The sequence below is a fragment of the Mobula birostris genome, chromosome 29 (assembly GCF_030028105.1).
Source record: "Mobula birostris isolate sMobBir1 chromosome 29, sMobBir1.hap1, whole genome shotgun sequence".
Lineage (NCBI taxonomy): Eukaryota > Metazoa > Chordata > Chondrichthyes > Myliobatiformes > Myliobatidae > Mobula > Mobula birostris.
This window is the reverse complement of record NC_092398.1, coordinates 9,501,560-9,529,376: the sequence shown is the minus strand read 5'-3', so window position 1 is coordinate 9,529,376 and position 27,817 is coordinate 9,501,560. Positions and strand designations below refer to the sequence as shown.

The 27,817-nt window shown below is 43.2% G+C and overlaps 1 protein-coding gene across 1 annotated transcript in view; it reads left to right on the top strand.

Annotated features, from left to right (window-relative positions):
- Positions 1 to 20,493, top strand: part of dnajc8 (DnaJ (Hsp40) homolog, subfamily C, member 8) — a 59,426-nt gene extending 38,933 nt beyond the window's left edge. The window contains exons 7-9 of the mRNA XM_072246835.1: positions 3,448 to 3,539; positions 5,327 to 5,402; positions 19,978 to 20,493. Of these exons, the coding sequence (XP_072102936.1) occupies positions 3,448 to 3,539; positions 5,327 to 5,402; positions 19,978 to 20,097 (288 nt within the window). The 3' untranslated portion in view covers positions 20,098 to 20,493. The remainder of the gene's footprint in view (positions 1 to 3,447; positions 3,540 to 5,326; positions 5,403 to 19,977) is intronic.
- Positions 20,494 to 27,817: the final 7,324 nt, after the last annotated feature.

Genomic DNA, 27,817 nt, shown 5'->3' with positions numbered 1-27,817 from the left:
TTCAACAATATCAGTGTGAAACTGGATAGAATTTCAGTTATTAATAGAAGTGGCACAGTAGCATAGTGGTTTACAGGTGACCCGGGTTCAATTCCTGCTGTTGCCTGTAAGGAGTTTATATGTTCTCCCTGTGACCGTGTGAGTTTCCTCCCGGTGCTCCGGTGCTCTGGTTTCCTGCCACGTTCCAAAGACGTACCGGTTGATAGGTTAATTGGTCATTGTAAATTGTCCTGTGATTAGGCTAAGCTTAAATTGGGGCTTGCTGGGGCAGTATAGCTTGAAGGGTTGGAAGAGCCTGTTCCACAGTATCTCAAATAAATTTAAAAAAGGTGTCGCAATTCATTACACAACGACAGTGGCCTGCTATTTCTCAATGATAATTCCAGAAGGAAATAGAGAACCATAAAATGTTTATGTTGTGTTGCAGCTTTTAGGGTAATTACAGGGGACTTCTGGCTTTAAGTGGCAGTACCTTTTTTTATTTCTGCATTTGACTTAGTACAGTGCTTATTGCTTCCTGCTGGAATGTTTATTTAAATATTCACTTGTTTCCAACCTGCCTTGTGTTTTCTAAACAGCAAAATGCTGCAGGTGCTGTAAATACAAATAAAAAAAACATACCATTTTAGAAATACTTGGGTCAGGCCACATCTGTGGGTAGAGAAATGGGTGAGATTTCAAGTGAGGGTTTGCAACATAGTGGACTTCAAATTGCAGATAGCTGGAAAGAGCAGAAGGAAGGGACTGTGATAGTGTGGAAAGTGGGAGAGACTGAGACATGATATAGCCTTTCAGATTCAATACTGAATTTAGCAATTTCAGATAGTCAGCCATTCCATTTTGGTAGCTGAAAGACAGTAAAGGCAAATGAATAAGAAAAGGTATGTCCGAGATGGGAGGAAATGAACAAGAGAGAGAAGAACTGAATGCCCGAAATACCAAACTGGAATGGCTGACTATCTGAAATTGTTGAATTCAGTGTTGAGTCTGGAAGGCGATATCGCGTTTCACCAAAGATGAGGGTTAGAGTGGAAGTAAATTGGACACTATTTTGCAGAACACCTCCATTCAGTGACACCAAGCTCATTGCTGCATATCCTTTCTGTTTGGATTAGCCAACTTTCATAGATTGGAATTAAAATCTGGATTTTTATAGTTGGGCTATGAATATACTGGAGTTGGGAACATACCAAACAGATTCAGAGTGTTTACCGTTTGGCTGATTGTCAAATCTGATGTGGTAACCAGTCATAGTCCCCAGTCTTGCTGGCGTTCCATAACCTTGGAAGCAGCCGGCTGATTCTGTACCAGGTCAGTATGGCATGATAGACACAGATTTTGAGGCAACTGGATGTTTACAAATCACAAATTATTTTGGATTACTTTAAAGTTTTAAAGTTTTCCTTTGTTTAATTCAGTTATTTGCATCACTTAGACTGCTGAAAGTGGCAGTATACAGGTAGCTGGACAAGGTGGTGGTGAATGCTTTCATCAGCTGAAGCAATGGGGAGAAGAGTTGGCATGCCTTATTACAGTTGTACAAAATACTGGCCAGGCTGCACTTGGAGTACTGTGTAGCAGTTCTGGTTGCCGCACCATGTCGGAAGGATGTAATTAAGCTTGAGAGAGGGTGCAGCAAATATTCATAAGGATGTTGCCCAGGTTGAGTTATAAGGAGAAGTTGTATAGACTGTATCTGTTTTCTCTCTGGAGTGAGCAGTGCCTCAAAGTGACATGAGGAGGTCCATAAAACTCTGAGAGGTGTAGATAGGGTACATAGCTTGCATCTGTTTCCCATGGTAGGTAGGTCAAAATCTAGAGGGCATTGATTTAAGGTGAAGGGAGAGGGGGGTGATTAATGGAGATCTGAATGGTAAATGCACTTAGTGGACCCATTATTAGGTACATCTGTACATCTCGTTAATGCAAATATCTAATCAGCCAATCATGTGGCTCACTCCATAAAAGCATGCAGACATGGCCAAGAGATTCAGTTGTTCAGACCAAATGTCAGAATGGGGAAGAGATATGACCTAAGTGACTTTGATTGTGGAATGATTGTTGGTTCCAGATGGGGTGGTTTGAGTATCTTAAACTGCTGATCTGCTGGGAATTTCATGCAGAACAGTCTCTTGGAGCTTACAAAGAATGCTGCGAAAAGCAAAAAAGCATCTAGTGAGCCGCAGTTCAGTGGGTGAAAACACCTTGTTAATGGGAGGAGAAGTCAAAGGAGAATGGTTAGACTAGTTCAAGCTGGCAGGAATGTGACTGTAACTCAAATAACACGTGTTACAACAGTAGTGTGCAGAAGAGCATCTCTGAATGCACAGCACATGGAACCTTGAAGACCATGAATGTACACTCAGTGGCCACTTTATTAGGTACAGGAGGTGTTTCATGAAGTATTTGGTTTCTGGAATGGCCTAATAAAGAAGGAGGTTGAGGCAGGAACAGTAACAGCATTTGAGAACATAAATATAGAGGGACCAAAGAGATATAGACCAGGAAGAAGGGGGTTGCTTAATTTGGCATCGTTCATAGCACAGACAATATGGACTGTTCCTGTGGAGTACAATTTTGTGTTCTATAGGCAGACACAAGGAAGGGGTTACTACTTGTCAGTCTGTGAGCTTTATGAAAGGTTTTGAGCTCTTGCTCTTCTCAAATTTTCTGTCTTAGGTGATCTGTGGCTATGTTTGTGAACTGGAGACGCTGATGCATTTCATCATCGAGCTTTAATATTAATCAGTATTTTAATGTAATTTTAAAAGGAAGTATTTATTTATTCTGTGTTGCTGGTTCACAAGTGTCACAGTTGGTCATTTTTGCAAAATACTGTACTGTGCAAAAGTGTCTAAAATGCCGAAGACTTTTGCACAGTACTGTATTTGTCAATGTGGAGCGGAAACCGAGTTTACAAATCTGGCGGGAGCTAAGGATTTTGGGAATGGCGAGGGCGGGGCGCTGCGGAAGGAGTGTGGGACAGTGGTGGAGAAGGAGCGCCAGGGTAGATAGTGGCAAGGGTGCAGACACACCCAGCCCCTGAGACACCAGGCAGGGTCATTTGATTCCAAACAATTGCTTTATTGATCATTACAGAATGTCCCTCTGGTGCCTCCTACTCCCTCGCCTCTCCCTTCCCCTTTTCCCAACCATGATTCCCCTGTCTCTGCCCCCTTCCTACTCTCAGTCCACAATAGAAACCCATATCAGAATCGGGTTTATCATCACTCACATATATCATGAAGTGAATTTTTTTTGTGACAGCAGTACAGTACAATATGTAAAATTACTACAGTACTGTGCAAAACTCGTAGGCACCCCAGCTATATATATGTGCCCAAGACTTTTACACAGTACTGTTTGACGATAGCCTGATGTATTTAATGTTGCCTGTTCTATCTGAAGCTGCTGGATTTCAATTGCTTTTTCTTTACATTCTACCAGTTTAAGCAGTCAGTGCACAAGCAAACAATGAAGCTGTTTGCTGAACTGGAGATTAAAAGGAAGGAGCGTGAAGCCAAAGACATGCATGAGAGGTATGGAATTGTTTGAAACTCATTGTCCTAGATACTCTGAAAATGCGTTTCCTAACTTGGAAATTGCGCGTGCTGAGAAATGTGCAGTTTACACTCAATTCAAAATTAGTTAATTCAAGCTATCCATAGTTTTGCAACATCGCTACCATCTTGCGCTCATGGATTTGTAGAAGCATTGAGTCCTGCAAGAATCCCACTTTTAAAAAAATCAGTCTGTTTCAGTTGTCTCCAACTGGTAACCTCTTCCAGCTCTGGGACCTTCTAAGTTCTCTCCTTTTTCCCTACTCTGGCTTTTTGCCTCTTCTCACCTGCCTAACACCTCCCACTGGGTCCCCTCCTCCGTGCCTTTCTCCTATGGTCCACTCTTTTCTCCTATATCAGATTCCTTCCTTTCCAGCCCCTTACCTTTCTTTCTCACCTGGCTTCACCTATCACCTAGCTATCGTACTACCCCCCTTCCCCCACCTTTTCATTTTGGTGTCTTCCCCCTTCCTTGCCTGCCCTAATGAAGGGTCTCTGCCTGAACCGTCGACTGTTTATTCATTTCCGTAGATGCTGCCTGACCTGCTAAGTTCCTCCAGCATTTTGTATATGTTGCATTACTTCATTTTGCCCTTTTGATGCCCATGTATTTCATCAGTTCATCATTCCCGGCACCTCCAAGGCTCCCAAGTCTAAACATGTCTCCCCACCTTTTTTTTTAAGGCACAGCTTGGAGCTTAGCCAAAGAGCTAGATGTTAAGTCATAGCCCATGTTGTTGGTTAACAGCTTTTCATTCTTGTGAACTGCTCTGCAGTGTCTTGCTGCAGCAATGACGTTAGGATCAGAATCAGGTTTAATATCACTGGCATATGTTGTGAAATTTGTAGTGTTCATGGGTTCAACGTCCATTCAGAAATCTAATGGCAGAGGGGAAGAAGCCGTTCCTGAATCGCTGAATGTGTGCCTTCAGGCTTCTGTACCTCCTTCCTGTTGGTAGCAATGAGGAGAGGGCATGTCCTGGGTGGTGGGGGTCCTTAATGAAGGACACCAGCCACCTTTTTGAGGCATCGCTCCTTGAAGATGTCTTGGGTACTACGGAGGCTAGTACCCATGATGGAGCTTACTAAGTTTAGATACAAGTTGGTGAAATCTTACATTTTTTTCTGATAATTTCTTAATTCAGATTTATTTTACATTTTTTAATCTCCAAATTGCCAGTCATATACCCTTGGAAAATATAAATTAAATGAAAGAAGTCTTTCTGAGGGGCAATTGTTTCTCCCTTACTTGCATTCCCACTACCGTATCAAATCCTTATTTTTCATTTCCTAGAGCTAATGGTTAGCACAGGAATGAAACTGCATAAGTTTTTGGCTGCCCCCCATCACACTTGTTTGTGATGGTGGTGTATTGGCATCTGCACCAGACTTTGGAGTGTAGGTCAGGTTCTAATCCAGCTGGCTCCTTCCACAAGTTCTACTTATGGTGGGTTGAGCATCGAGCTAGCAACTCGGCCTCTTAAAACAGACAAACTCTAAAGAAATGACAAGGTTGCCACCTGATGCGCCAGATTGGCAGAGTGAGGAACTTTACCTGTATTTTTCTCATTTCATTTATGAGACACAATTGTGTGTGTTTGTAATCAGTTTGACTGTTCTGTTGGTGTGAAGAGGAGTTGTGGAGATTGCTTGTGTGTGAGACAGATGGGGAGTGGAGATTGATGACAAATCTATTTGATTCTGTCGACATCAAAAATTGAACAATATTATGAATGAATTTTCTAATGCACAGTTTCTGAATTCAGGAAACGACAAAGAGAAGAAGAAATTGAGCAGGAAGAGAAAGCCAAACGCGACAAAGAGTGGCAAAAGAATTTTGAGGTTTGTGAGACTCTGATTCACTAATTCCCTGTGTTTATCTCTTGAAAGGTGTATGCATTAATAAGCAGTAGTTATGATCTATGCTCTTACAGAAATCGGCTTTTTCTTTTGAAAAGGCAGTTTATTTTATTAACTAACTCAACATTGAGCTGAATTATGTAAAATTATGGTTAATTTAGTCATATCCCTTGAAACGGTCTTAAAATTGATCTATTTCAGATAGAAAATTAGATGCTATATTACAAAGAACTAGAGGATAGTGGGTTGCAAGTTCCAAATTTGTGTGCAAATTTTCTTCCACATGAATTTTAAAAAGTTTAATTTACATTATGAGCAAATTTAGCATTCTTACATTCTATCAGACTGAATTTTGCTGCAAAACTTCAGATCCCCTCCATTATGTATGTGGAAATCTCTGACTATGACTTTTGGGAATTGTAAAGCTTGAGTGAAACAAAATACAGAAGTTGCTCTGCTTCTCAATAAACTTTCTTTCAAAAAAAGTAATCTAACTAAATGACTTATTATTTCTCAATCTTCCTCACCACAATACTCTTCCATTTCTCAAACAAGCTTTTTTTTTATATATATAATTTTTATTGAGTTTTCAAAATGAATACATGAGAAAATAATATCTACCCTCCCCCTCCCCTTAACCCTCCCTCCCCCGATATATACTTCTACCTAAAGAGAAAAGAAAAAAAAGAACCGCCTGAATATTGGAAGGTTTGCACATGCTGTATGGAATTAAAAATAAATTTAATATATATTTGTTACTTTCCCCAAGGAACCAAGATCTTTATCATCGGAGCTGTAAATAAGGGCTCCAAATATTCAAAAATGTTTCATATTAATCTCTTAAAATCTAAAACATTACTTAGCTTCTCAACTCTCATAGTTTCCTGGGGAATCTCTTTGAACTTCACCATGTTGCTATGTGTTTCCCTCCCAATCATCCAGGCAAAAAGGAGTAAAAGGATAGATAAGATACAAAAAAAGAAAAAACAAAATACCCCCCCACTAATGTTGTGAATGAAAAGATACACAACACTACCCCCCTCCATTGTGCGGGTCGTGGCTATTGCCACGCTTGCACACATGAATAACGTAGCGATTGGTCAGTGTTTCTTCCAGCTCCCCTGTAACAAAAAATTGTATATATATAAAAAAAATTAATGTCATTATTCCCAGCTAATATTCCTCAAATTTTAACCTTTCTTCCCCTCCCTCATATAATTAATAATATATTTATATATTCATCCACCTAAAAATCCAACAGGCCTAATCCTTGATCCAGTCTTCATCTTCAATCCATCTCGCTCCCCTGGGTTTGTTCTTGTATCTGGTGAATATTCAAAGAATCTCGCACAAACTCCTCCGCATTCTGGTAATCGTCAAAAAATCTTTTTTCTCCACCAGGCAAAAAAATCTTCAAGGTTGCAGGATAACGCAATATAAATTGATAACCGTGATCCCATAGGGCTTTTTTCACTGGATTAAATTTCTTCCTTCTCTTCAAAAGTTCATAACTTATGTCAGGGTAGAAAAAAATTTTCTTCTCTTCTGTCATCAGTGGCCCTTTTCTCTTCTTGGTAGCTTGGACAGCCGCCTGTAGAATCCTTTCTTTGTCTTGAAATCTTAAGAATTTTATTAAAATTAATCATGGATATTGGTCATCTTGTGGTTTTGGCCTTAGAGCTCTATGTACCCGCTCAATTTCAATTGATTGGTCTTCCTCTTCCATTTGCAAGGTTTTCGGGATCCATCTTTGAAAAAATTCTATTGGATTATCTCCCCCTATATCTTCTTTAAGACCAACAATTTTAATATTATTACGTCTACTAAAATTTTCCAACACGTCCACTTTCTCCAAGAGTCGATTTCTTTCCGTGTTCCAGTCAAGCACATCATTTTCTGTTTTTTCCACTCTATCGTTAATATGCTCCATTGTTCTTTCCATCTTCTGAAGTTTCTTATCCATTTTATCCTGTCTTTTCATAGCTTTATCATAGTAGCACATTTTCATGTCTCTAAGCTCTGTTCTTAATTTTCTTAGTTCAGCCGTTAATTGCAATAAAGCCTCTCTTATATCTCCATCGTCTCCTTTACTTCCAATCTCTTCCAGTTCTTCCTCCTCTTCTTCATCTGTATTCTCTGCGGTATCCAATTCTGACTCTGAGTCACTTTCAGTTGCAGTGGCCGTCGGTTCTTGTAGTTTAAGTTGTGTTGATTTGCGCATGCGTACTTCTTTGCGCATGCGCAATTCCGGCATCTTCTTCCGAGAGACAGCTACTGCCGCCATTGCTCCCTGTTCTTCTACGCCAGAAATAAAATACGTCTCCTCCGAAGGAGATCCAACCTGAATCCGAGGCTCCATCGCTGCAGTAGGCCCTTTTTTCTTCCTATCTCACAGCAACTTCACAACAACAGACCTCTTCTGTTGCAGTTTACGAGGCATATCGTAGAGTAGTCTTAGGAAGTTTATAAGTAGTTTTCGGAAAGTATTTATTAACTTTACTTTGTTTAAACGGTACTTTGCTGATTTTTTACGGGAGAGCTGGATTTACACGTCTCAATCCCACGTCATCACGTGATGCCCCCCTCCCCAAACAAGCTTCTTGGCATTGAGATGATTGAAAACCTGCTCATCACGCGTTGTCTCAATGCTAGAACGTTGGTTATTAAGCTGCAGTCTGCAGATGATACTGGCATTTGTACATGCTTGGTCCTGTATAAATATGCTGATGAGACCCTGGAAAACATATGCCACTTCCCATAACTTAAGGGAACTCCATCTAAATATACTGACAAATCCATTCTAACTTTTGTATTGCCCTGGTTAAGACTTTTGCTGCTATGTTGTAAGTATTTCATTTTAGCAGTTCTCTCAGAGTAGTCTGTTCTGCTTTTAGCATGTTTGGGTTTGAGCTAAAGATATGGAACTATATTGTTCAACTTAGGAATGTTGTGTCAGCCAATCAGGATGGTGGAATTGGAAGAAAGTGCTGAAGAACACTGTCAGAGAGGTTTTTGTGACTGACACTGGTGTGGGTTGAGATCTTTTTGGCGGGAGCTGGGAGAAGACCGGAATGAAAATGGCTGAGGATGTTATCCCTGTAGCACAGGCTGCTTGGTTCAGATGAAAGGCTTCAAGGAGGAAGGACCAGTACTCTGTTTGGATCACCCGGAGGAAACCCATATGGTCACGGGGAGAACATACAAACCCCCTTACAGACAGTGCTGGGAATTGAACCCAGGTTGCCAATAATGTAATGCACTGTGCTAATCACTACGCTACCATGCTTTTAGAAGATGATAAATTCCCACCAAACCAAGGGAATCCTTGGGCTCTGAATGTATAAGTTGGAGGAGTATTTGTGTCTGTATTGAGAACTTAAGTTTGTTGGAGAGCACACAGAGGACTGCACCTCCATCCATGTGACCACAGTGTCCCCTTGAGCACTTCCTGCCCAACCTTTGGCAGAGTTTGCATGTCCGCCCTTGGTGCCACTAGCCGCATCAGAAAACCACAAAACTGGAATGGAAGCAAGTCATCTGTCACTCTGAGGAGCTGATTAAGGAGATCTCTTCACATTGATTGAATGGCATCACAATGCTGTCCCAACCCACCAAAATTTGGGACTAGTCTATTCCAGTTTTCAAGTTCATAATGTTGCATTAAATCTGTCGCCAAACAACCAGTGGGCGCCCAAGATGACTCTTCTTTACCTCGGCTTCAACTTCAATTTCTTCTGCTTTTTTGTAATTTTGTAATTGTTGATTTGTTTCCTTCATCTCTACCTTAACCTGATTTTTTTTTCTTTCCCTCTCTTTAATTTGCTTACTGTAACTGAATTCAATATCCCAAACTGTACATCCTGAATAAGGTCCTGTTACTCATTAATCTGTGGAATTGGTTACCACAGACTGTGGAGACCATGCCTTTGAGTATCTTTAAAGTGAAGGTTGATAGGTTCTTGATTAGTCAGGGTGTCAAAGGGTGTTGAGAAGGATAATAAATTAGCCATGATGGAATGGCAGAGCAGACTCAATGGGCTGAATGGCCTAATTCTCCTATGTTTTATGGTCTCATTAATGCTTCTGCAGTCTGATCAGTTAAGGGGATTGACAACTTGAGCAAAAGCCCATTGTGTCCTTTGGAAAAGTGTACTCAGCAGGGTCTGGCCAGATTGGCTGTCTAATTTACGATGAAATTGCTTGTTGTTCACAATAGTATTAAAAACATAAATCACTGAAAACCCTGAAATTTTCACACCAACCACGTAATTGAGTTTTATAAAATATACACTTCCCAAAGTACACCTACATTGCTGCCTGTGTTTGCTTCTTGCTGATAACTTTGTACTTTTATTACACCCATACGTACACTCAGTAGCCTCTTTATTAGGTACCTTTTGTTCTTGATTTTCTGCTGTTGTAGCCCATCCACTTCAAGGATCAGAGATGTTCTTCTGCATACCATTGTTGTAATGCTGTTATTTGATTTACAGTTGCCTTCCTGTCAGCTTGAACCAGTCTGGCCATTCCCCTCTGACCTCTCGTTAACAAGGCATTTTCACCTACTGGCTTCCACTCACTGAGTGTTTTTTTTGTTTATTGCACCATTCTCTGTAAACCCTAGAGACTGTTGTATTTAAAAACTCCAAGAGATCAGCAGTTTTTTGAGATTCTCAGACCACTTTGTCTGTTCCAGCAATTATTCCATGGTCAAAGTCACTTGGATCACATATCTTCTCCATTCTGATGGTTTGAACAGTAACAGAACCTCTTGACCATGTCTGCATGCTCTTGTGCATTGAGTTGCTGCTACGTAATTGGCTGTTTTATATATCTGCATTAGTGGCCTAATAATGTGGCCGTTGAGTGTATATGTATGAAAAGGTTGTATGACATAGCAGTGTGAGCGTGAGAGGAGAAGAAGTGTGTGGTATCAAGGCACTGGTTGGCATCCATGAACTGATTCCTCCTGAGCCGTGCTTGAATTGGTATCTCCTAAAAGTGAATGATGTTTAACTGTGCAAAGTGAGCCTGCAAGGACCTGGACCCATTGCAATTTGCCTATCGCCACACTAGGTCAATGGCAGACGCAATCTCAATGGCTCTGCGCACAGCTTTAGACCAAACACCTACGTCAGGATGCTGTTCATCGACTATAGCTCAGCATTTAATACCATCATTCCCACAATCCTGATTGAGAGGTTGCAGAACCTGGGCCTCTGTACCTCCCTCTGCAATTGGATCCTTGACTGTGCGGATTGATGATAACATATCCTCCTCACTGACGATCAACACTGGCGCACCTCAGGGGTGTGTGCTTAGCACACGGCTCTGTTCTGTGTTTACATGTGACTGTGTGGCTAGGCATAGCTCAAATACCATCTATAAATTTGCTGACGATACAATCATTGTGGGTAGAATCTCAGGTGATGATGAGAGCGCGTGCGGGAGTGAGGTATGCCAACTAGTGGAATGGTGCCACAGCAACAACCTGGTACTCAACGTCAGTAAGGCGAAAGAGCTGATTGTAGACTTCAGGAAGGGCAAGATGAAGGAGCACATACCAATCCTCATAGAGGGATCAGAAGTGGAGAGAGTGAGTAGCTTCAAGTTCCTTGGTGTCAAGATCTCTGAGGATCTAACCTGGTCCCAACATATCGATGTAGTTATAAAGAAGGTAAGACAGTAGCTATACTTTATTAGGAGTTTGAAGAGATTTGGCATGTCAACAAATACACTCAAAAACTTCTATAGTTGTACCGTGGAGAGCATTCTGACAGGCTGCATCGCTGGTATGGAGGAGCTACTGCACAAGACCGAAAGAAGCTGCAGAAGGTTGTAAATGTAGTCAGCTCCATCTTGGGTACTAGCCTACAAGGTACCCAGGACAACTTTGGGGAGAGGTGTCTCAGAAAGGCAGTGTCCAGCATTAAGGACCTCCAACACCCAGGGCATGCCTTTTTCTCACTGTTATCATCAGGTAGAAGGTACAGAAGCCTGAAGGCACACACTCAGTGATTCAGGAACAGCTTCTTCCCCTCTGCCATCCGATTCCTAAATGGACTTCGAAGCTTTGGACACTACCTTACTTTTTTAATATACAGTATGTAATTGATTTGCTTGTTTATTTATTATGTTTTATTTTATTTATCATTATTATTATTTTTCTCGCTCTGGTAGATTATGTATTGCATTGAACTGCTGCTGCTAAGTTAACAAATTTCACGTCACATGCCGGTGTTAATAAACCTGATTTTGATTCTGCTGCTTTTCCAGGTCTGGTGTCTTTCCAAACTTGCACAGATCCAGATCATTAGCTGTTCCTTTTAAATAATTATTCATAGATTAGGCTGATTCACAGTTCCTCTATTGTTGTTGTATGTGTCTTTCTTAGAACAGCATTTCCTATTGGAATTGTGAGATTAGTATCTTTGTGGTCTTGAGTAAAGTTGCAGATCAGTGAAGCTTGGAAGATTTCCTGCTTAGAAAGGAAAACCAAGCTGCTAGAAGAACTGAGTGTCAAGCAGTATCTCTGGGGGGTTGCAGTGGTGGAAGAATGAATTGCTGATGTTTCTAGTCAAGGTGCTGCATTAGGACATTTTGCTTCAGATTCCGGTATCTGCCATCTCTTGTGTATCTTCAGTAAAAATTGATTTGAAAACACAAAACATTCAGATGCTAACAGTGATGTTAAATTGATGCTTCCATTATATCAGATTTGTGTTTCATCCAGGTCTTGGGCAAAAAGCAGCAGACTGATGCTGGCTTCATTGAGTTGTATTAAGTCAGCAAATATCCAGATTAGCATCATTTCTCCTGATGGTTCAGCAGGTCAAGACTTGCTTTAAAATGTAGAACACAGAACAGTATAGCACAGGAACAGACCCTTTGGCTTACAATGTTGTGCCGAACCAGCTAAAAAGAAAATCCAAAGCCCCCCAACAACTAGTCCCCCCATGTACACAATGTCCATATCCCTCCATCTCCCTCGCGTTTCTTAAAGGCCTCAAATGTATTTGCCTCTACCATGATACCAGGCAGCGCATACCATGCATCCACCACTCTGAGTAAAAAAAAAACCCTTCACATCCCCTGTGAACCTACTCCCTTACACCTTCAATGCATGCCCTCTGGTATTTGGCATTTCTACCCTGAGAAACATACTCTCTGAAAGCTCTATCTATGCCTCTCATAATCTTATAAACCTCTATCAGATCTCCCCTGAGCCCCTGCCACTCCAAAGAAAACAACCCAAGTTCATCCAGCTTCTTGTGATAGCATATGCTCTCTAAACCAGACAGCATCCTGGTAAACCTCTTCTGCACCCTCTCCAAAGCCTCAAAATCCTTCCTTTGTTCAACATTACCCATCCAGCACAAGCTGGAGCATCTTCTTTAATAATCTTCCCACTTCTGCATTACATCTGGAGCCTCCGAGGCAGTTTTCTTGACTCCTTCTTCTCTTCTTTTCCCCATCACTTGGGATATATGAGCATCCTGACCACCAGTCCTCTTGGTCCATCTTGTGTGTTAACAGACTATTCGACATTAGAGTTGTGTGTGAGCCTTGACTGCTTCCTGTGTAGAGTATAATGGGATTTTGAAGCCAATGTCTTTGGTCTCCATCGTGAACATCGTTAGTACTTTCTTGCTGTCGTTGCCCCTCTGTCACCAATTTCTGGTTCCATTTCCCCATTTGACGTCTTAGTTTGAGACTTTGCTTATCCTGTTTCACCGTGAGTAGTAGGGTGTGCTCCTATATGATGGAAGGGAAAACAAGACAAGTGTCATCCACCTCGATCAGATTGCCAGCGTTTATTTCAAATAGCATTGTACTGCCAGTGGCTGCCGATCTGCGTTAACCTGTCCCAGATTAGTCCTTCTGCTCTTAGTTATCTCTAGTCGAAATTGGACCCCCAGTGTTTTAAGTGTGCACTTTCTAGCCTTGTGTTTCTATCCCAACATGTCATTCAAGTCAAGTCAAGTCAAGTCAAGTCACTTTTTATTGTCATTTCGACCATAACTGCTGGTACAGTACACAGTAAAAATGAGACAACGTTTTTCAGGACCATGGTGCTACATGAAACACTACGAAAACGACACTGAACTACATAAAACAACACAAAAACTACACGAGACTACAGACCTACCCGGGATTGCATAAAGTACACAGAACAGTGCAGGCATTATAATAAATAATAAACAAGACAATAGGCACAGCAGAGGGCAGTGGGTTGGTAGTCCGATGGCTTGGGGGAAAAACTGTTACATAAATAAACAGCTGAGTCCGGGATTCCGTCCGTTTCTGTGCTCCCGCCGAGTATTTCGTTGGAGTCGGATGCAGTCCAATTTAATGTCCATTGGAGAGCAGAATGGACGGGGGAACCGGCCGACTAGGGCTTGCTTTTTTCCTGGCACGGACTCCTGCCCGCTCGCCTCGCTTCCTCTTCCTCGCACACCGCCTACGATGTCCCCACCTCCGGCCACCGGCATCAGGCGACTCCGAGAACTGCAGGCCCGATTCCCTCAGCAAGCCGAGGTCATGCAATTTAACCAGCAGATTTTCATGAAGGTTTGTTTTTGGGCGATCTCTGTATTGTAGCAGTATCTGGCGATGGTAGGTAGTCGCTCTGTTATCCATTGCCCTAAACCCTAATTGTGCCTTAAAATTAAATTAAAAAACTAAATTAAAGTAGCACCAGATTCGAAAGGCCGCTGCTGCCTGCTGGATATACTATCGCATTCTATACTATTGTACCTAGTTCTTCCTTATCCTTCAACAACTGTGTTTTCAACATGCTAGACCCTCCAACCCAGAGTCTATATCTGTCCGGTTCTTTCCTTAAAATGAGCTTACTTCAGCGGTTCAGAGGTCAAATTTAATGTCAGAGAAATGTATACAATATACATCCTGAAATGCTTTTTCTTCGCAACCATCCACAAAAAGTGCCCCAAAGAATGAACAACAATTAAACATGAGAACCCCAAAGTCCCCTCCCCCCCACCGGAAAAAAAAGCGCATCATTACCACCGATTGGTACCAAAAGCGCATTGAGCCCAAGCGTGTGCTAAGCAATAGCAAAGACACAGACCAAAGTTACCCCGAAAGCTTTGCTTTTCATCCAACGTTCGATAAACCAAAGGTTCTCTCTCTCTCTGCCTGGCAAGGGAGAGGGAGGTGTCCCCCATTTTCACAGCGAGCGGGAGACATAGCAACAACTCGCTGGTTTACGACGTTAAAAGTCTGCTTCATCGCTTTTTTCGAGCTCTGTATCCGAAGAGCGCAAAGTCCTTGGGTCTTCGGGTCCACAGTGAAAGATTTTCCGGCCTCCCCGACACACACGAGTCTCCTGCCGTGACACCGATCCTCGATCTGCCCGTCCCCAGAGCCCCGAGATTTAAGGCTTCCAAACACGAGCGAGACTCTCAGGCCAAACCCTTTGGCATGTCGAATAACGGCCAGTCGCGGAACCCTGAGAATGGGTCCCATTCCCGCAAAGAACCGAAGCCTGTGTGTAACTCCAGGTCAGCGTCTTCAGAAGAACCCTGAAAGGGAAAAACAAAGATATTGAAGGTAGAAATAGAGCTGTCAACATTTTTAGTCGTTGCCTCCTTCCAAATGTCTCCTAGTTTTGTCCTGGTCTGATTTGTCGCTCAAAAGTCGTTCAGCTGCCAGAACAACACTTGTTTATTTATTGAGATACAGCACAGGTAGGCCTTTCCGGCCTTTTGAGCCATGTCAGCCAGCAATCCCCTAACTTAGTCCTAACCTAATCACAGGACAATTTACAATGACCATTTACCCTTTCAACTGGTACGTTTTTGGACTGTGGGAGGAAACTGTAGGACCTGGAAGAAACCCATGCAGTCACGGGGGAGAACATACAAATTCCTTACAAGCAGTGGTGGGAATTGAACCCAGGTCGCTGGTACTGAAAAAGTGTTGGGTCTGATTAGTCACATGAGTCATTCAGCTGCCAGAGCAACATGTAGTACCGATAACAGGAATTCTGGAAAGCATTAGTTCAGATTCTTGGTTTAGTGTGTTGTCCTCTTGAACTGTGCATTGGGCAGATGTGATGAATGTTTTTGTTATTCTAAAACTTGACTATGTATCATGCCATTGGAGTTGGCACCAGTTTGAGAGTAATTGAGTCTCCATCAAGAATTATATTGGCTTTTATGACTTTTCTTTAAAAGCAGTTTTGTTCCAACGGGCTAAATGACCCTGAAAAAATTATTGAATTTATTTCTTTTTTTTAAATGCAGCTCTAGTCACTCAGCTATCTGCTGGCTAAGTCATCAGCCTGGCCTGTGGTTTGTGGGTACTCCAGTACTGGGAGGCCTCAACCAAGACCCACTGATGGGCTCTTTGGGAGGACCTTTGGGATGCAGAAACAGCCACTTGCCTTGTGGCATTTAGGGCAGCAATGAAAGTCCTCCATCTCTGGCGGTGTTCAGGGCTTCCTTCATTATGTCAGTCACTTCCTCTGGGTTTTCACTGCTGTCAGTCATACAAGTCCCAGGTGGAAACTCAGGAATACCATCGCACAATGATGGAGGAGGATTCTTCATTGCTGTTTTCATATATAAAAAAAATTTGTTTTACCAGTCAGGGTTGTTAGCTCTGAGCTGAACCCCCGAACCTGGAGGACTGGTGGACCACTCTTAGTTTGGTCTCAACCTTTTGACCTGTTTGTCATGGGTGACCCTACCAAGAGCCAAAGCATAAAGTCCTGATTCCAGCCAGCATCACTCTCTGAGTCATTGAGGCACGCAAGCCTCCAAACCACGACATGTTTGTGATTCTCTTGGAGGAGGTACAAGTCCAAATGTCTTTTAAGTACTAGTTGTAACTGCCTCTACCACTTCCTCCGGCAGCTTGTTACATATACCCACTGCCCTCTGCGTGGGGAATACCATTCTCTGTGAAGCGAAAAAGATGCCCCTCATATCCCTTTTAAACTCTCACATCTTGTCTTGCATATCTACCCCCTAGTTGTAGTCTTCATTACCCTGGGTGGTGGGGTAGAGATGCATCTCCACCAAAGGAGATGAAAGGCGCTGCTTCCCTCTGCTAGGCTGCAGGTCAGCTTTGCTACATCCACTTAGCTAGCAACCGCACCTGCCCCCCCAAAATCAGGGTCACTTGAAGCCACAGGAGCAGGTGGTGGACGGTCGTATGAGCAGCTGATATATATCGCAAGTCCTGGTTATGCGACCACTGACTCCAGCTAGACAATCTCTGAAGAGTATTGATAATGGCTGGGGTTACCCGTCTTGTAAAGACACTGCCCAGAAGAAAGCAAAGGCAAATCACTTCACTTCTGTAGAAAAATTTGCCAAGAATAATCTTAGTTGTGGAAAGACCATGATCGCCCACATCATATGACACAGCACATAATGATGACATCATATGACATGGCATGTAATGATGATGTCACACGACACAACATTTAATGATGACATCATACGACACAGCATGTAATGATGGCGGCCCTTGGAAAAAGACGTTCACTTTATTGATGGGCCTCACGATTTTATAGATCTCTATAAGGTCACTCTTTAGCTTCCTACACTTTAGGGAAAAATGTCCCAGCCCATCCAGACTCTCTTTTTACCTCAAGCCTTCCATTCCTAGTAATATCCTTGTGAATTGCTTTGTGCACCCTTTCTGGCTTAATGCAGGGTGACTTGAACTGCACAAAATACTCTGCAAGTGTGGTCTTGCAATATGGTAACACGACCTTCCATCATTGCAGTCTTGAAGTCCTTACACTTGAATGGGGCTCTATGGTGAGGTGATCTGACACTTCAGTATCATCATTGTAAAAACTGAAGAATTTGTATTCTTGTTTTTAAATTTTGCCTTGGATCTTCCAGCAACCAACTCTGTTCTCTATCTGGGGAAATTTTAATTTCAAAGCCATTAAATAAGATGGGTGATTTAATCTGAGCCAGGATAAAAATATTCTGTTTCAAAAACATCATAGTGGTACTAATAGTCGCAGTCAGAGCTCTGTTCAAACTCTTGTTCCAGAAGTTTCACACATCAAAGTTGCTGGTGAACGCAGCAGGCCAGGCAGCATCTCTAGGAAGAGGTACAGATGACGTTTCAGGCCGAGACCCTTCATCAGGACTAACTGAAAGGAGAGCTAGTAAGAGATTTGAAAGTGGGAGGGGGAGGGGGAGATCCAAAATGATAGGAGAAGACAGGAGGGGGAGGGATGGAGCCAAGAGCTGGACAGGTGATTGGCAAAGGGGATATGAGAGGATCATGGGACAGGAGGTCCGGGGAGAAAGACAAGGGGGGGGGGGAAACCCAGAGGATGGGCAAGGGATATAGTGAGAGGGACAGAGGGAGAAAAAGGAGAGTGAGAGAAAGAATGTGTGTATATAAATAAATAACGGATGGGGTACGAGGGGGAGGTGGGGCATTAGCGGAAGTTAGAGAAGCCAATGTTCATGCCATCAGGTTGGAGGCTACCCAGACGGAATATAAGGTGTTGTTCCTCCAACCTGAGTGTGGCTTCAACTTTACAGTAGAGGAGGCTGTGGATAGACATGTCAGAATGGGAATGGGATGTGGAATTAAAATGTGTGGCCACTGGGAGATCCTGCTTTCTCTGGCACGGAATCTATGTTCCGTGCCTATTCTGGTATCTGTCCCCCACTTTTCCTTTGCTACATCGACGACTGTATTGGCGCTGCTTCCTGCACGCATGCTGAGCTCGTTGACTTTATTAACTTTGCCTCCAACTTTCACCCTGCCCTCAAGTTTACCTGGTCCATTTCTGACACCTCCCTCCCCTTTCTAGATCTTTCTGTCTCTATCTCTGGAGACAGCTTATCCACTGATGTCTACTATAAGCCTACTGACTCTCACAGCTATCTGGACTATTCCACTTCTCACCCTGTCTCTTGCAAAAATGCCATCCCCTTCTCGCAATTCCTCCGTCTTCTCCACATCTGCTCTCAGGATGAGGCTTTTCATTCCAGGACAAGGGAGATGTCTTCCTTTTTTAAAGAAAGGGGCTTCCCTTCCTCCACCATCAACTCTGCTCTCAAACGCATCCCCCCATTTCACGATTTCACGCACATCTGCTCTCACTCCATCCTCCCGCCACCCCACTAGGAATAGGGTTCCCCTGGTCCTCACCTACCACCCCACCAGCCTCCGGGTCCAACATATTATTCTCCGTAACCTCTGCCACCTCCAACGGGATCCCACCACTAAGCACATCTTTCCCTGCCCCGCCCCCCCGCTTTCTGCAGGGATCGCTCCTTACGCGACTCTTTTATCCATTCGTCCCCCCCATTCCTCCCCACTGATCTTCCTCCGGGCACTTATCCTTGTAAGCGGAGCAAGTGCTACACATGCCCTTACACTTCCTCCCTTACCACCATTCAGGGCCCCAGACAGTCCTTCCAGGTGAGGCGACACTTCACCTGTGAGTCGGCTGGAGTGATATACTGCGTCCGGTGCTCCCGATGTGGCCTTCTATATATTGGCGAGACCTGACGCAGACTGTATATATATTGGCAAGACCCGACGCAGACTGGGAGACCGCTTTGCTGAACACCTACGCTCTGTCCGCCAGAGAAAGCAGGATCTCCGAGTGGCCACACATTTTAATTCGACATCCCGTTCCCATTCTGACATGTCTATCCACGGCCCCCTCTACTGTAAAGTTGAAGCCACACTCAGGTTGGAGGAACAACACCTTATATTCCGTCTGGGTAGCCTCCAACCTGATGGCATGAACATTGACTTCTCTAACTTTCGCTAATGCCCCACTTCTCCCTCGTACCCCATCCGTTATTTATTTATATACACACATTCTTTCTCTCGCTCTCCTTTTTCTCCCTCTGTCCCTCTGAATATACCCCTTGCCCATCTTCTGGGTTCCCCCCCTTGTCTTTCTCCCCGGACCTCCTGTCCCATGATATCCCCTTTGCCAATCACCTGTCCAGCTCTTGGCTCCATCCCTCCCCCTCCTGTCTTCTCCTATCATTTTGGATCTCCCCCTCCCCCTCCCACTTTCAAATCCCTTACTCACTCTTCCTTCAGTTAGTCCTGACGAAAGGTCTCGGCCTGAAACGTCGACTGCACCTCTTCCTAGAGATGCTGCCTGGCCTGCTCCGTTCACCAGCAACTTTGATGTGTGTTGCTTGAATTTCCAGCATCTGCAGAATTCCTGTTGTTTGCATTCCAGAAGTATTCTTGTTTTTTCCCCAGAATAAACCCTGTTTGCTTTTGTCCTTTCCCAATTCCTCCAGTGCCAAATATCACATGAACCTCATACAAAGGAAAAGTCCACTGGACTCTTTCAAAAACAGAACATTGACTGAAATAGTGATGAATCTTTGTCACTTCCATCCTCAACACCCAACAGCGTGAGCTCTCTGAAACAGAAGTTTGGGCCTTCTGCAGTCAAAGGGTTTGCATTCAGAGTGATTAAATTTCAAACTGATAAGGGTAAGAGGTGTCGAGAAAGATCAATATCATTCATTTTGTTTTTGCAGAAATGCTAATATTTTTGCATTTGTCACTACAGGAAAGTCGAGATGGCCGTGTCGATAGCTGGAGGAACTTTCAAGCTAACAAAAAGAGCAAGAAAGAAAAGAAACAGAGGAGCTTTCTCAAACCCCCCAAAGTTAAAATGGAGCAGAGATAAGAGTACTGTCTTTTTACATAAAATAGGAAGGCACAAACAAACAAATATAGCAATGTTTACTCCAGAACATGTTCTTTGCTTAGGAATGTTGTTTGCAAAATAGTGGCAGAAATGATCATTTTCCTATTCATTCTACTGACTCATAAGTGTTGTAGCTATAAGTACTTCTGACTTTCATCCCTGATAATCTGCACAGCAGGGCTTCACTGCTCCTCGATTCTAAAACAACATGATGTAAATGTACAGTATAAAAGAGGTTAATAACGGCCTTGTATCTTTTTTCAAAACCTTTAATTTTTAAGCCCTGTAATTTAACGTTTTGTACCCTTTTTGTACTGTGATGAACAATTTGTCTATCTTTAGTCATCGAAGGTCATTAAAAGTGTTTGGAAATAATGAAGGATGCCCTTTTGTTTTTGAAATTGTACAAGAGTTTTTCAATATAGTTTGCCTATTATGTGCAATGTTCTCCCCTGCAATGGCGTGGCTTTCCCCTGGGTACTCCAGTTTCCTCACACATCCCAAAGACGTACAGTGTACTAGGTTAATTGGTCACACAGGTGTAATTGGGTGGCAAGGTCTCATTGGGCTGGAAGGGCCTGTTGCCATGTCGTATCACTAAATTACAAAAAAAATTAGAAATTACAACTGAATAACATTTTGGTGCTTTAACTTTCATGTTCTTGCGGAAACTCAAAGTATAGGCTATGAAAATGTGGTAGCTACTGGCAGATGGAACTAATGTTTAATAGAACAGTACAGCATAGGAACAGGCCACTTGGCCCACAATGTTGTGCTGTACCAGCTAAAAGCAAATCAGAAATGCCCAAACACGAATCCCTTCTACCTACACCACGTGCATATCCCTCTATCTTCCATTCAACCGTGTGCCTATCCAAACATCTCTTAAAAGCCTCTACCACCATACCAGGCAGCGCATTCTAGGCATGCATGACTTTAGAGTAAAAAAAAACTTGCCCCTCACATCCTCCTTGATCCTACTCCCTCTCACATTTAATGCTTGTTCTCTGGTATTAGACAATTCAGCCCTGGGAAACAGATACTCTCTGTCCACTCTGTGCCTCTCATAATCTTGTAAACCTCTATCAGATTTCCCCTCAATCAACAACCCAAGTTTATCCGGCCTCCCAGGATAGCACATGCCCTCTAAACCAGGCAGCATCCTGGTAAACCTCTTCTGCACCCTCACCAAAGCCACAACATCCTTCCTATAGTGTGACGACCAGAAATGTACATGTAACCGTCCGGTTCGGCCGGCAGAGTTAGTCTAGGGAAGACGGTCTCTGGCCCCGCCAAATGTGTGAAATCTGAGATGCAACACCTCTTGTTTGTGTGGGTACTGTGTGATGTGTAACTCTGTTACAAATCAGCACCACAAAATAACAGACAGGAGACCATATGCAATTAAAACAATTTAGCTTTATAATTCTTAATTTGACTAGAGGGTTAGTAAAGTAAAACAAAAAGAAAAGGGCCCATTTTAATGAAACAGTCTAATGTGCACAAGTTGGAGCTCACGGTTTCCCTTCCGCTGGTCCTCCATCGATGTCCCCCGGGCTTCATCGACTCCCGGCCCCACTCCAAGTCCACTCCTTTCAGGCGTCTTCTCTCTTCATCCTCCGCCGAACAAAAGACCCAGATCACTTCGATGTCAGGCACATAACAAGAAAAAAATACTCCCTTCATTGGACGGCGCACATTCCAAAGCCCCTGTTATCTCTAGTCATAACCCAAACACTGCTTCTACAGAAAAACCATTACATTAGCAGTGAAACCTTTCCCAGGGCGTTACATACACAGTACTCCAGATGTGGCCTAACCAGAGTTTTATAAATTTGCAGCATAACCTCCTCCAACTTTTGAACTCAGTGCCACAACTACACTAATAAAGGAAACCATTGCATAAGCCTTCTTAAATTTGTACTGGTCTTGCTTGATACCTGAAGGTGTTGATTAATGTTGGGGCAATAATTGCATAAAAGTCACTACATTTACAGTCCCTCACCAACTGGCAGCTCCCTATACAAGTAATCTAGATGGTAATCATTGATTGAAGATGGGCTGACGTAACTGAATCGTCATTGCAACGTAGAGGCTAACTTCACCTTTGAAATGCCAGACCCATTTCCTGTTTCTTTTGTAATTGTCCTTTAAACCTAATGTTGAATTCAGAATAAAAACACCCATAACCTTACACGTCATTGTTATCATTACATGCTATGACCATGATCGTTCTTGGCAAATTTTTCTTCAGAAGTGGTTAGCCTTTGCCTTCTTCTGGGCAGTGTGTGGCTCCTGCCGTTATTGGTGCTCTTCAGAGATTGTCTGCCTGGCGTCAGGGGTCGCATAACCAGGACTTGTGATATGTAGCAACTGCTCATACGACCATCCCAAGGCTTCACATGACCCTAATCAGGAGGTGCTATGCCTTGCCAAGGGTAATCTGCAGGGTAGCGGATGGAAGAAGATCCTTACACCTTCTCTGATAGAGACCCATCTCCACCGCACAACCCACTATAAGCTTACAGGAGTGATTTAATCACATCAACCCAAATTCATTCATTTATCTTATTTATCTAAAAATACAACCACTCCACCCAGAAACCCGCCGATTTAACCGTGGCCTAAATCACAGGCCTATTTACAATGACCAATTAGCCTACTAATTGGTACGTCTTTGGACTGTGGGAGGAAACCGAACACCCAGAGGGGATCCACGCGCTCACACAAAGTTCAAAATACATTTATTATCAACGTATACATTGTACAACCTTATTTACAAAGAACCCATATATAAAAAAAGACAACCATTAGCGGGGAGAACGTACAAGCTCCTTACAGATGACGTTGGAATTAAGCTCACAACTTCAATGCCCCGAGCTGTAACAGCGACTGTGCTAACCGCTGTGGCATCCATGGTATTTGTGTTTACTTTGTGGGGATGCCTTGGGATGTTTCAGCTGGCTGGTGGTGTAGTGGCACCAGTACCAGACTTTGAGGCACACGGTCCTGGGTTTGAATCCGGCCGGCTCCTTGCATGCTTTCCATCTGTGCCGGGCTGAGCAAGGTTTCCTTCCTCACGTCAGTCATTTCCTCTCGGTTTTCACTACTGTCAGTCAAGCAAGTCCCAGCTAGAGACTCGGGCAAACCATCGCACTCAAGATTGTTACTGTTTCCATAACAATTTTGCTTTACCAATCTTGGCCTGGTAAAACAACAGACAAAAGTGCTAAAGAAACTGCGAGGTTGCTGCCTGAGGCGCGGAGAAGAATAACAGCAACGACTCAGAATGTTTAACTAGCTTGAAGGTGCTGAATAACCCCACGTATTTTTTTTTACATCTCTGAAGAGCTATGAAGGTGAATTTCTTGCATAAAGTTTTCATTTGTTTTTAAGTTTTTGCAAAATCTTATCTGCCCAAAATCTGAGATAATGTTTTCTCACCGTTCTCTTATCTAAGAGCAGTCTAAGGTTGTGACAGGTTTTTCACTTCACTTAGTTTTTACTTATTTCTCCTTTGACTGGAAACCATGTTGTAGCATTTATTACTGGCAGTTAATACCGTCAGTTCTCAACAATTAGAGTGACTGGATCCAAAATAGCAATTTTCCTATTGTTTTTCAAGTTCTTCTGTTTCACAGGATGGGTGCAGTCATGTTTAGAATTAAATTGCTTTTCCGTTTCTTAAGAATATACCAGACCATCCATTTTCTAAACCTTTTTCCGCACTGTAGATTAGTGATTAAAACCAGTTCACCTACTGCCCATTACACCGCTGCTGGTGTTTAGGGCAATGAAGGTCCTCCATCTCTGGTGGTATTCAGGGCTTACTTCATCGTGTCAGTAGCTTCTTGTCAGTCATGCAAATCCCAGGTGGAGACTCAGGAATACCGTCGCACTCAGATGTAGAAGGAATCTTTGTCGCTGTTTCTGTAGCAATTTTGTTTTACCAGTCAAGGTTGTTAGCCCTGAGCTGAACCCCTGAACCTAAAAGACCTGTGGACCACTTTTAGTCTGGTCTCTACCCTTTGACCTGTTTGGCATGGGTGGCCCTACCAAGCGTCAAAGCATGACGCCCAGACTCCAGCCAATATAGCTCTCCGGGTCACTGAGGCATGCAAGCCTCCAAACCATGACAAGGTTGGGGTCCTCTTTGGGGCAAACCAGGTCAATCATGATCTTAATAAATGGTGCAGCAGGCTTGGCTGGCCAGATTGGCTAACTCCCGCTCTTATTTCTGATGGTTGAATCTAATGCCTCTAGTTACAAAACCCACAACTTAGGAAGGCAAGATTGTAAGTTGGTGCTTGGTTTTAAGATTCTTTAGAAGGTAAGAGAGATAAAATTCTGTGTTGATGTCATGGGAGCTTGAAGTGTGAGTTACGATGTACTTGGTATTTCAAATGTGACTCATCAAGATATGTCGCAATTAACTAACTGAAATTTACAGTGGTTATGGAGAGAGGAGAGGATAAATGCAAGCAGGCTTTTTCCACTGAGGTTGGGTGGGACTATAACCAGAGGTCATGGGTTAAGGATGAAAGGTGAGAAGTTTAAGGGGAACATGAGGGGGAAACTTCTTCACCCAGAGGGTCGTGAGAGTGTGGAACAAGCTTCCAGCACAAGTGGTGCATTTGTGCTCGAGTTCAATGTTTCAGTGAAGTTTAAATAGGTACATGGATGGTAGGGATATGGAGGGCTATGGTCCCGATGCAGGTCAATTGGAGATAGCAGTTTAAGTAGTTTGGCATGGACTAGATGGGCTGTTTTTGTGCTGTACTTTTCTATGACTATGTGCTTAAATCACTATTGCAAGATGGGTTGCTGGAGTCAGGGCTTTGTGATTTGGCTCTCGGTAGGGGTCACCCATGCCAAACAGGACAAAGGACAGACTAAGAGTGGTCCCCCAGACCTCCAGGTTTGGGGGTTCAACTCAGGGTGACAACCTGTTTGGCAAAACAAAATTTTTACAGAAGCAGCATTGAAGAATCCTAAGGTATTCCTGAGTCTCTACCTGGGACTAGTATGACTGACAGTAGTGAAAACCGAGAGGAAGCTACAGACACGATGAAGGAAGCCCTGAACACCACCAGAGATGGAGGATCTTCATTGGTGCCCTAAATGCCAGTGGCATAACGGGCAGTAAGTAGTAGATTACTATGTACTTGTGACAAAGCTCACCTTTACACAAGCACTGGGAACAGATTTGTAAGGTTTAGAACCCTGGATCATTTGAAAAGCGGGAAGGAGTAAAATAAAAGTGAAGTATATTCAAAAATTAAGGTTTTATTTCAGATCTGAGCCAGGAACTGTAAAAGGATGATCAAAAATTTTTATTGTAGTGTGTGGCTTTGTACAGGGTGGAAAGGTGAATCACCTGATTAAAGTACAGGTAGCTCTGCTAGAACATGTATTTGCATAATGCATATTGGATGCAATGCAATCAATTTAGGCATGTAGTTTAGGAGTTGGGATGTTATATTGCAGTTATATAAATCATTGGTGCACTGTAATAGAGTATTGTTTATAGTTTCCTGTTAAAGGAAAGACTGTCAAGCTGGAGGGGGTGCAGAAGAGATTTACAAAGATACAAGATTCTGCAGGTGCTGGAAATCCAGAGTGCCACACACACGCTCCACTCGCTTTACACTTATGACTGTGTGGCTAAGCCCAGCTCCACTGCCATATTCAAGTCTGCCGACGACATCACTGTTACGCAGAATCAAAGGTGGTGATGAAACAGCGTGTAGGAGGGAGATTGAAAACCTGGCTCACTGGTGCCATAACAACAACCTCTTACTGAAAGTCCGCAAGACCAAGGAGCTGATTATTGACTTAAGGAGAAGGAAACTAGAGGTCCATGAGCCAGTCCTCATTGAAGTGGAGAGTGTTAGCAACTTTAAAGTTCCTGGGAGTTACTATTTCCAAGGACCTGTCCTGGGCCCAGCATGTGAGTGCAATTACGAAGAAAGCATCGCATCACCTCTACTTCTTTAAGAGTTTGAGGAGATTCGGCATGACATCTACAACTTTGGCAAACTTCTATAGACAAGTAATGGAGAGTATATTGAATGTTATGGAAACACAGATGCCCTCGAGCGGGAATTCCTACAAAAGGTAATGAATTCGGCCCAGTCCATCATGGGTAAAGCCCTCCCAGCATATGAAACGCTGTTGCAGGAAAATAGCATCCATCATCTGGGATCCTCGCCACCCTGGACATGTTCTCTTCTCGCTGCTGCCATCAGGAAGGAGGTACAGGAGCCTCGGACTCACACCAGAAGGTTTAGAAACAGTTGCTATCCCTCAACCATCAGGCTCTTGAACCAAAGAGGATAACTTCACTTGCCCTATCATTGAAATATTCCCATAATCAATGAACTCACTTTCAAGGACTCTTCATCTCATGTTCTCGATTTTTATTGCTTATTTATTTATTTTATTATTTCTTTTTGTGTGTGAACAGTTTTTTGTCTTCTGCACTCTGGTTGAACGCCCTAGATGGTGGTTTTCATTGACTGTCTAAGACCATTAGACATAGGAGCTGAATTGGGCCACTCAGCCCATCGAGTCTGCTCCGCCATTCCATCATGGCTGATCGTGGATCCCAGTCAACCCCAGACACCTGCCTTCTCGCCACATCCTTTGACGCCCTATCCGCTCAGGAGGCCTTCAACTTCCACCTTAAATATACTCATGGACTTGGCCTGCACCTCAGTCTGTGGCAGAGCATTCCACATATTTACTATTGTCAGGCTAAAAAAAAAATCCTCTTTACCTCTTTGAAATGGTTGCCCCTCAATTTTGAGGCTGGATACCCCCACCACAGGAAACATCCTTTCCACATCCACCCTACCTAATCCTTTCAATTTCGGTAAGTTTCAATCAGATACCCCCCCTCCCCTGCATTCTTCTAAATTCCAGTGAGTACAGGCCTAAAGCTGCCAAACGCTCTTCGTATGTTAGCCCCTTTCATTCATGGAATTATCCTCATGAACCTCCTCTGGCCTCTCTCCAATAACAACACATCCGTGCCCAAAACTGGTGACAATACTCCAAGTGGGGTCTGATTAGTGTCATATAAAGGCTCAGCATTATTTCCTGTTATGGTTATTATTCTAGAGGTTTATTGAGCAGGCCCACAAGAAAAGGAATTTTCGGGTTGTATATGGTGACATATATGGACTTAGATAATAAATTTACTCTGAACTTTGAAATTTGAACTCAGCAGGTCAGGTAGCATCTATGGAGAGAAGTAAAGAGCCAATGTTTCATTGAAGTGTCTTGTCCTGAAGCATTGGTTCTCATTCCTCTGCATAGATGCTGCCTGTTCAGCTGAGTTCCTCCAGCATTTTGTGAGATTTACACAGGATGCTGGTTGGATTTGAGGACCTGAGTCATAGGAACTGGCTGGATCTTTGTTCCGCAGGAGACTGGGGTGGCCTCCTTGAAGGTTATAAAATCATGAGGGGTATGGATATGGTGGACAGTCATCATCTTTTCCCCAGGGTAAGGGAGTTGGAAACAGGAGGGCGCAGATACCACATAAGATTTGTGAGAGACTTGAGAAATAACTTATTTACACAGAGGATGGTCAGTATATGGAATGAGGTCCCATTCATTTGGAGGGGAGGAGAGGGACTTGGGAGATTATGCGATGAATTTGGGCATTCAAGTCTAGTGAGACAGGATGCTGTGG